Source organism: Hipposideros armiger, unplaced genomic scaffold (assembly GCF_001890085.2).
Source record: "Hipposideros armiger isolate ML-2016 unplaced genomic scaffold, ASM189008v1 scaffold_399, whole genome shotgun sequence".
In the NCBI taxonomy this organism is placed as follows: domain Eukaryota; kingdom Metazoa; phylum Chordata; class Mammalia; order Chiroptera; family Hipposideridae; genus Hipposideros; species Hipposideros armiger.
In genome coordinates this window covers 145,505-156,373 of record NW_017731749.1, presented here as the reverse complement: position 1 = coordinate 156,373, position 10,869 = coordinate 145,505, and the positions used below count along the sequence as shown (strand labels likewise).

Below are 10,869 nucleotides of genomic sequence, written 5' to 3'. Positions count from 1 at the left end.
CTCACACACACACACACACACACACACACACACACACACACACTTTAATTCTTTACTTTTATTGCTGTAGTTTTCTTCCTCCTTATTTTCTAGCTCCCTTCCCTCCTGACTTTCAGCCACAACCACAGAGCACCAGGAGACTCCATGTATCCTCTCTGAATCCAGACTTTTCCTGGTTGAAATTTCAGACGATTCTTCTCAAGCCCTGCCTTCATCATGTCACTGTCTTGCTCAGAAGCAGTTGGCACATACCACTCCAACCACTCAGATAAAGCCCATCAGCTGGCGGTCAAGGCCCCACTCTGTGGCACTGGCCTCCCCACCCGGTGTTAGCTCCCTACTCTGCTCTTCACGCAAACCTAGCTTATGCAAGCACGCAGGGACCATCCTGCCTCCTTGTAGATTCTCTCTTGCTGTCCAACTCCTACTCATTCGCCTGATCCATTTACATCTCACTTTCTCCCCATATCCCTCTGTGAAAAATCTAGGCTTATTGCTACGTCCAGTGTTTTCATTTCTACTTTACTCCAAGGCTGTACTGACCATTTGTCCTGGTCATACAACCTGTCACATACCCTTCCATCCCAAGCACATAGAAAACGTCCAACACATTCTTGATTCAGTGGCACTGATAAATGGGACCAGACTTCCTTCTGAAGTGAGTAATAGGATCTATGTGTAAATGTTTACTTCTTAAAATGCAAATTATTAGAACAGGTAATAAGACTGCAAAAATACCAGCAAATACCTAATCCTCTCCCATTACTAAACATCCGGGTGCCCCCTTGGCAGTAACTTTTCTAAGTTTTCTAAGTTTACTGCAAGCATTAGAAATGGGATTGTAGACTAATGTACTCTGGTTTGGTGTTTATGTATGTGTGTCTTGCAGGGATTTTTCTCTTTTAGTAAGTTGTGGTTCTTTGTCTTTTTTTTTTTAACTAAGGGTTTAAATAACAAACAGTTGTCTGAATATAAAGCATAATTTCTTTCATAAATGGAAATCAATACTTATTTTTGAACAGTTGCAACTGGAGAAATAATTAGCATATTATTATTCAGTAATTCTATTTCAACCCAAATTTTGCATTTAGGATTCTAGGACTCTTCATCCGTGGCATTGAAGAAAACAGCAGATCCAAGCGGGAAGGATTGTTTCATGAGAATGAATGTATTGTAAAAATCAACAGTGTGGACCTTGTAGACAAAACCTTTGCTCAGTAAGCAGTTTTTCATTGTATTGTTTACTTTATTAGATCCTTAGAATGCTTATAATCGTTACTGAGCTCATTATGATCCAAATTCTAGGTAGCATTTTTCTCAGTTCCCTTTGAATGACCCCAGAACGTTCATTTTCAAATGCACCTTATGTGTAAGCATACTCAAAGGTGGCTTGCACATGTCCCTAACAGCCCCAGGAATGGTAAACTGCAGAATGTAGCAAGCCTTCCTGCCTGGCTGTCTTTCTGGGACATCAATAGATGGGTTTGTTTTTCTTGGGATATGGGTCAGTTAGGCTGGTATTTAATGACTCTTTTCACAGACTGTTAGTTCAGCTTATTAATTAACTTACTTGGTGTCAGCAGCCTTTCTTAAACTAAATATCTGTGAGAGATGTCTGTGAGGATTCACTGACTAATAGAAACAAAGAGGAAAAAATTAAAATATTCTCCCACAAAACAATCATGTCTCTCTGTAAAAATGTTACGGGTCAGCTTCATATGCCCAAGAATTGGAGTGTGTAGCTGTTTGCATATGTTTTTAAAACATATGTTGGCATTGCAGTGGGATTCTAAAACAAGAATAAATACGAATACTCCTTAGTAATGATCATCAGCCTCTTCTTTCTGACCAAAATAACTCATAATATGTCTTCTTTGTGGCCAGTAATTGTCAATATAGTGTGTGTGTGGGAAGAAGTCAGTGGTTGTGGGTGGAGGGGCAGTGGGCACTGGCTGCTGAAGTATCGAAGGAATGAAGCCTTAATAGTCTATTTCTGAAAATAATGGATAATAGATACAATTATAATCATTATTAATAATGATATTTTTTATATACCACTGGGCTCTTTTATAAGGACTTGATAAGTATGCAAGGCACACATTATTATCCCTATTTTGTAGAGGTGGAAATTGGAGCTCAAAAAAACTCAATATGGAGTTAGTAGGAAGTCGAAACTGACTCCTAGTCAAGGACTCACCAGAGGAGTCAGGCTGTCAATGTGAAGTCGTCTTCCTCCTCCACTAACAATGTGGGCAACTAGGCATTTCAGTGAGACGGCGGGGAGCTCAGGAGGCAGTCAGAATTCTAATTAATTATTATTTGGTGTGGCTGCTAGTAACAGCGTCCTGAAAGAAAAGTAGTTCAAACAAAATTAGAATTTATCTTTTCTAAGGACAAAAGTATGGAGGTGGCAGCCCGGAGTCGATATGGCGGTTCTGCCATCATCAGCGTATCAGGCATCTTGCATCTTTCTGCTTTACCATTCTTATTATGCGGCTACCATCTTTAAGTTGTGTCATGGCCACACGATGGCTGCCCGAGTTCCCCCCATCACTTCTGAGTTTCAAGAAACTGGAAAGATAAACCAAGAACAAAAAAGTTTTCTGCCTCTCAGATAATCCAGCTTTTCTCTACCTCTTCACTTACATCTCATTGGCAAGAAAGGCTGGGGACGGTCATTGTTTTACCTTGTTGTAAGGTATAACAAGGCCTAAGGTAGAAGGAGACGAAAAAGTAATAGGAAATTTATGGAAAAACACAAAGTACAAAGACAAAAAAAGTAAAACTATACAGGTACTCTATAATAGACTAACCAGGAGGGTGCATATGGGATTAACAATCCACTATGACATTCAGCACAGCCAACACACCTACCCGATGTCTCTGTGAGGAAATGTTTAGGTCAAAATTAAACTTGGCGAATACAACCCATGTTAAAGAACACCTGTACTTTAGAATGAAATCCTAAAAGGAAATTGATCAATAACCTGATCAGTAATTCAAAATGATTGTTTTCCATCTAAAATTAAAGCTTGCTTTTATATTTAATTCAGTACTCATTTCTGGGTAGTTTTGAAAATACTTAAAAGCTGTGGCTCGTTGGATAAGTTACTTAATCTCTCTGAGCCTCGATTTCCTCATTTTGCAAAATGAGAGCTAATTATACTAACCTAACGTGGTTGTTAAGAAGATTAAGTGAGAGACTAATGCATGGGTAGCCTAGTATGGGGGCACCTGATGGGCAGATCATAAGGGGTAACTAGAGAGGGTGCCAAAAAAATGTATACACATTTTAAGAAAGGAAAAACACTATTAAAATTGTAATACTCAATATATACGAAGAACAAAAGATGAATACAAGTCATGTGTGTACATTTTTTGGCACCCCCAGTATATTTAGGTAGCAAAGTCAAGCTGGTAGTAATAGCAGAAGTATCTCCTATGCTTATGCTGCTATGATGCTCTCATTGCCATGATACTGGAGAGTTTTAGAAGATGGCATGCTATAATGTTACAAATTTACTAACTCTCTTTCAAGGGCTCAAGATGTCTTCCGTCAGGCAATGAAAGCTCCAAGCGTGCTCCTCCATGTCCTTCCACCTCAAAACCGTGAACAGTATGAAAAGTCAGTCATTGGGCCTCTTAACATTTTTGGTAACAGTGATGGTGTTGTGAGAACAAAGCCGCCTCCTTCTACCCATGGAAAATCGGGGGTAAAGGCAGTAAACCTCACAGGAACAAGCAGCCCTGAAGAAGATGCTTCAGCTTCCCTTCAACAAAGCAGGAGCCCCCGAGTCCCCAGACTAGGTAGAAAAGCATCCTCTCCCTCACTCTCCCCTCTCATGGGGTTTGGCAGCAAGAAAAATGCAAAGAAAATTAAGATTGACCTTAAGAAAGGTAATTATTAAATTATGCTTAATAACATTCTATTGTTGTAGCGTGCAAAATTGGTTAAGAGAAATGCATTAAGGCTAATTTTGTTAATTTTCCCTGCATTTAATTGTATTAAAGAATAGATTTAAGTGTATACTTAGGCAATTTAAATTTCTTGAAATTGGAGTACTTTTCTTAATCTTTTCTGCTACAGAGTGTATTATAAAGACATGTTGGGGAATGGAAAGAATCATTGCAAACTTGATAGAAACAGAGCAATAGTGTATCACAGCTAAATACTAAACAGGCACTAAAATTCAGTTGTCCATGTTTTGAGCAAGATTAGTGATTTTTAAAGCATCCTTAGACCAAGCTTCAAAAGCATATTGTTTCTGGTTCTCCTAGATCATTTTGGACTACCAAAAAATTGACTCTTCAGGAAGCAAATATGTGATCAGTAGTACTTCCACTAATGTAATATTGCAAACATTTTTTTAAACATACCTAATTTCAAAAGCATGTATAACTTTTTCTTTCTTCATCTTTTTTACTTTTGTATCCACTTCAAGCACAGATCAGTGAGACTAGATCGTGTGTGTACATGCATATTTATACAATATTATCATACACACATATAAGCGTCCATGTACGTCTGTGCCTTTGTCTATTTTGTAACTTCTGATAATACCTTCCCCCACTGCAACCTTCTGCAATCCTATGTGATTTCCAAGACTCAATTCAAAACAAACCAAGAGCTCATAGATTCTTGTTGGAATTCATAGATCATGTAATGATCATGAGGTAGTTTAGAATACTTATTAACAAATAGTAAAAGCAAATAACATGTACCTTTAATAGAGCTTATTCTGAAATATCCTCTGGACAAAATTTCACCCCTGTATAAGAATTCTATACTGAGAAGAACATGTGTTGACTAGACCAGGGGTCGGCAAGCTGCGGCTTGCGAGCCGTATGCGGCTCTTTGGGTGCGTTCCGTCTCAAAAGTTTGCCAACCCCTGGAAGAGCCAATCCTGTCCCTCACAACAATTTAAAAATTATTTGAGAGCCATAAATATATTTTTACAAATAAGGAAAATGTAAAGTAATATTATAAATGAAACTATGATAGTTTTTATTTTCATTTTCAATTTTACTTTAGAGCCACATGTACGTACCCAACGAGCTGCATGTGGCTTGCAAGCCGCAGTTTGCTGACCCCTGGCGGCTCTTCCATCTCAAAAGGTTGCCAACCCCTGAACTAGAAGTCACAAATACTCCAGTGTGCTTAGGAATTAGGCTTTTTATATAAATGGTCAGTTGTGTCTTTTGTACAAATTATCTAGCTATGTATAGATAGTGGGTTGAGTGCTTTGAAGATAGATAAATCAGACACAGAATGTGACCTTAAAAATCCATCAGGAAACCTTGAATGCAAAACTAAAGAATATGACATAACAGCAATACTTTGGGAAGATTAATCTGACAGCAAAAAGATATATGGAAGAAGAAACCAAACAACAAAGGACCAGTAGAGGATGCATTGTATCTGTCTAAATATATGTATATCTTAGTAGCTGACTGGATATAGAAGGGAAGAGAGAAAGGAGTTGCAGTAATGGCTGAGGGTTTCAGCTAGAGTGGCTAGTACAGTAGAAATGCCGTTGCTTAGAAATTAGAAATTTAAGTAGATGAGTGTATTTGAAAATGTCAGGATCCAGAGTGGAGAAGGGGTTCATAGTTAACTTTGGAAAGCTGGTGAAAGTATGTGCACGGTGATATCTAGGAAGCTGACACCAGTGAGATTAGAGCCACACAATGACATTTAGGTGTCCTCGATAGGGAGCTGGTAGTTGGAGCCAGGAGCTGGCCAAAGCCGAGTCTAAAGGACGAATTGTTCCAGGACAGCTCCTTGGGAAACATCTATGTCAATATGGGAGAACAGTGGGTAAGAGAATGACAGACATGATATGATCAGAGAGGTAGGAAAATAATCAGAAACTAAAGATATGAAAACCAAGGTGGGGGGAGTTAAGGTCAAGAAAATGACTGATGGGAGATGTCAAAACTAGAGAAGAGGAAAGATAAAAAACAGGAAGATTTACTGGACATGGTCATGGGTAGGTCATTGGTGATGGAAGATTGAAGAAGCAGTAAGATTGAAGTAAGGACTCTTGAGGGTAGAGAAACTGAGCACACCTTTAGATAGATTGAAAAAAAAATACACGGGGGCGGGGAGAGAGAGAGAGAGAGAGAGAGAGAGAGAGAGAGAGAGAGAGAGAGAGATTGCAGATGCAAGAGAATGGGACAGGAACAGCACGAGTAAAGAGACAATGGGATGCAGAATATAAGGAATCAAGACACAAGTAGAGAGGAGAGTCACAGATTAGCTAGTTGATTGAGAGCCTGATAAAACTCATGTCAGATGACCTTTTGCTTCTTATTGTTTACTGAGAAATCAATCTCCCGAGCATATAAATAACATGTGGCATTTCTTCTAGGACCTTAATAAACAAAAGTGTTACACATCTGCATTGGACCCTAAATTCATTTTGATACCATCATGGCTTGTCAGGAACTATAATTTGTATTTGAAACCAGAACAACTGAAGTGTATTTAAAATACTTGCTGGAATGTAAATATTTCACTTATTCTATGTTAGTCTAAATTAGGTAGATCTTACTGTAAGATTAAATATAATATTATTCCTGCTTAAGGTAACTGTGCATTTTCCTGGTCTTTTACACTAGGCCCTGAAGGACTTGGTTTTACTGTGGTTACCAGAGACTCTTCCATACATGGTCCTGGTCCCATTTTTGTAAAAAATATTTTACCAAAAGGAGCAGCAATAAAAGATGGCCGCCTGCAGTCAGGGGACAGAATTTTGGAGGTAAGAATTAGAATTAATATCTTCAATAAAATAGTTCTTGGTGTTTAAATAAATAAGTATATAAACAGAGATATTGATATTTATGTTTTGAATATATTGAAAATTATTACTAAAAGACAAGATAAGGACTTTATAAAACTAGTTAATGAGCAGCCTAACTTTGTAAGTCCCTAATAAGGTCAGTGATACGGGGACAAGTAACACTGAAAACTTTTTCCTATCTTCTCTTTCTTACTTCTACCTCTTAAGGTCCCTGGGGAATTTGAATCAAATTCATGAATTCACTTAATTAAGGGTAAGAATTTCAAAGTTACACCCAAGCCCTGGTAACAATTTCTTTAAACTTCTGTCAAGAATGGGCCAGTCTGTCTCAGGTTGATCTATGTCTATAGAGAAATATTGGGAATTACCAAAAGCAAGAGGTCTTTTCTTCCACCCACCCCCCACCCCCTCATTTATTTTTGTTTTATAGCATCATCTTCTTGGCTAAATATATATTGTCAACTTACATTTCAAGATACCATCTTCCTTGAAACTGTCTGGTTCCATTTAACTTTCTCATGGCATGGAAGCAATACTAGATAGCTTTTTATGCAGTTCTAGATCATGAAAGATGTACCAAATGACTTAATGTGGCTCCAAATTAGAATTTCCAACAATCTGTGAAAACCTGGTGACTCTAATTTTCTTAACATGGAGAACACTGTAGAATTATAACAAAAGACTCTTATTTGCAGAGGAATTTGCTATGTGATAAAGCTCCACTTGTACTTCTTGTGTTAGGCAGAAAATGGTACCAGTTAAGCATTTGAAATCTACTTCCTTCCTGTATAAGGCATCATTCTCTGGTGTCTTTCAGTTTGATTTTCTCCCCATAAAAATGTGATGTCTTAGGAGAAATTGCTTATATTAATTTCTGGCTGTCTGAGACTGTCTGGCACCAAAATAATGATGGCCGGTATAGTACTGGTATTTCAAACATGGTTGGTTTGCACCCATGGGTTCAGTTTTCATCTTTTCAGACCTTCATTGACTGTGAGATGCCCATTTGCTGCTTACTTTCAAAACCCATCTAGGGTAGAAGGAGAAGGGAAGTGTTGTCACTGTGTCTCTTTGTGTGGTTTCGTCCATTAGGTCAATGGCAGAGATGTGACTGGACGGACTCAGGAAGAGCTTGTGGCCATGCTGAGAGGCACCAAGCAGGGAGAGACAGCCTCGCTGGTCATCGCCCGCCAAGAAGGAGCTTTTCTGCCCCGAGAGCTGGTAATGTTCAGATCACAATGTACCTGAATTTTTAGTGCAGAGTTTAATACACTGAGTGAATTCATAATAGCTGAAGGGTGAGGTCTAAATCACAGGCTTCATTTATAACAACAACTGAATCGTATCAAGAGTATTTTATTCCACTTGGGGAATCACAGTTTTAGGATATCAATGCAGTGACGTAGATATACTCGTATGCAAACAGTGCTTCTGGTATACAAATTCAAATATCCTTTTAAGGAGGAAATTTTACAATATTCAGTTAAATAAAATATATATTGAGTATGTGCTATGTTGTAGGCCCTATGCAAAACACAGCAAAAATGTGCATGGTCCTATACTAATGCAATTTGCAGTTTAAAAGAAAATAAAATTATAACTAAGTATTCAAAATGGTGATGAAGATTATGAAAGGGAACTGCAGAGTGCTGTAGTAACTTATAACAAGGGACGTTAACCTAGTCACTAGGGCTAGAAAAGGTATCTTGAGGAAGAAAATTTCAGAAGTCTTAAAATGGATACCCTTTGACCTAGTAACTACACTTCTAGTAACCTGTCCTAAACCAATCATCAAAGAAGTGGAAGAAAATTATGTACATTGATTTTTACTATTTATTGTAGTGATATATTGGGTGTTGTACAACCTTAAGGTATTGGTGAGATAAATAACTGTATATGTCTCTAATGAAATATAAGTGCTCTAAATGGTCTCTTGTGAAGAATTGATAAGAACATGAGAAAATGTTCATAGTATTGTTAAGTAAAAAAGTAGAGTATAAAATTACATATGCAATATGATTAAATTACTTTTTAAAATCTTTAAAAAGAACTGAAAGGAGAGGCACCTGGACAGTTGAGAGAAATTCATTTTCTCAGTTTTTTTTTTACAATGAACACACATTATTTATTTTATTATTGAAATATTTAAGAAGGCTGTAGTAATTCGAAGGACTGTTATGGCTAATAACAAAGAGGAATAGATGTGATAAAATGATTTTTTTCATGACCCTCTTTTTAAAAATGTTATTTTCTTTCAATCTATTTAAGAAATTACAAAGGCACATATAGGTTACATGATAGGTTTCCAGAGTTAGATCATCAAAATAGCGTGAGGTTAGTTAAGAAAATTGAGGATAGTTAGCTTGAGAAAGAGAAAGTTTAGGACACATGGCAATTGTTGTAAGACATGTAAAAAGTTATTGTATGGATTAGAAAGTAGACTTAATCTGTTTCGTCAGATAGCTTATACCCCTTAATTTACCTGTGTTTTAATCTAACAAGCAATTTACTGAGTATCTGCTGTGCACTAAATCAGAGCTTCTGGGGATGCAAAAATGAAGATTTGTTTTCTGCCCTTACTGAGCTTGTACCAAAACCAATAGTTGGAAGTGATGATAATGTTCCAAGAACTTTCTAACTACTGGAGTTGTCCAAGAAGGAAGTGGGTTATTTAGAATATTGAAACAGAGCCTGCTTCACCATCTGTCAAAGATGCTCAAACAAAAACAAAAAACAACAAAAAAAGGGCCCACCGAGTGGCGCGATGGTTAAGAACTGGCTTGGGCTGCCAGAGGGCCCTGGTTCGGATCCCACATATGAGGGCCAGTGACACTGCTCTCCACAGCTAAGATGCTGAACAACAGCTCAGCCTGGAGCTGGGCTGCTGTTGAATCGCCGGCGACGGCGTAGGCTGCAACCCCTGCTGCAGTGGGTTGCCATGGGCTTCCGTGTGTAGCCAGCAGCCAGCGTGAGTGGCCATCCAGAAGCCAGAGACTGATCTGCCTTGCCCGGGAATAGCACAATGATGGCGCCAACTTGGGCCAGTGAAGCAACGTCCTCCACAACTAGACTGAAGCACAAAAGGACAGCAACTTGTCTGTTCCCCTTCCCCCAATTCCCCAATAAAAATCTTAAAAAAAAAAAATCCTTGTATTGTTAAGGTGATAAAACTAGATTACCTCTAAGAAATCGACTCTGGGACTAACATTCTGTTAACATGTGTTTGTATTCCTGTTTGAATATACAGCCTTGCTGAATCACTTCTCTCATATATTAATGCTCGTTGGTCTGGGCAAAGGACCCCATTCCCCCATGTTTCTGTGGCTTGGAATTTCTTTTCAGTTATTCCTTCTCTTTTCCATCGTCTTGCCCAGTTTTCCCTTTGCCCTAATTGTATGCTTTGGGGAAATCTGCGGTAGAATTAGGGGCAGGAGGAAGAACGAGTGGCACACAAGACAGAGACTGTCCTCCCCGCCTCTTTCCCTCCACTGGACTCCTCCATAGTCAGGCATTTTTGAAGGTGGGATCTTGCATTTCTGCCTCATCACCTCACTGAAGCTCCTTACTCTTCCTAAAGAGGAATGCTGCCAAAACTTGGAGTCTAGATATTTTTTTTTCTAAAATTCAAATGGATCCTTCCTTCAATTCTTGATCCAAACACCTTAGTCTTTTTCTACCAAAGTCAAAGTAAAACAGAACAATAAAAGGAACAGCATGTGTATATAGCAGGAAGCCCTTTCACTTCTTTGGTTACTGGAGATAAAAACTGTTAGAAAACCTCAGCGGGATTATGTATTACTTGTTTCAGGGATAGGAGAACAAGGAAAGATGTTTGAACTGGGTATTTTGTTGAATTATGGTCCTGGAAGGAGTAAAACCTTGCATAGAAACCTTCCAGCCAGCCCTTACACATGCAAAGGAGCCTAATGACAGCTCCAATAAGGAGCTCAAACGCTCATTGAGTCCCTACTTCCCCATCGAAGGGTTCCATACACCCTCATCCCATATATCCTTGTAGAATTCCCAACCCCACGGCTAGTTCCTTCTTCCTAGAAGCTGTTTCCCT

The 10,869-nt window shown here is 38.5% G+C and overlaps 1 protein-coding gene across 1 annotated transcript in view; it reads left to right on the top strand.

Moving 5' to 3' along the window:
• The window catches only part of LOC109393952 (partitioning defective 3 homolog B), a 620,394-nt gene that overhangs the window by 553,546 nt on the left and 55,979 nt on the right, over positions 1–10,869 (top strand). The window contains exons 7-10 of the mRNA XM_019663698.1: positions 1,092–1,217; positions 3,539–3,897; positions 6,622–6,761; positions 7,896–8,024. Coding sequence (XP_019519243.1) covers positions 1,092–1,217; positions 3,539–3,897; positions 6,622–6,761; positions 7,896–8,024 — 754 coding nt within the window. The remainder of the gene's footprint in view (positions 1–1,091; positions 1,218–3,538; positions 3,898–6,621; positions 6,762–7,895; positions 8,025–10,869) is intronic.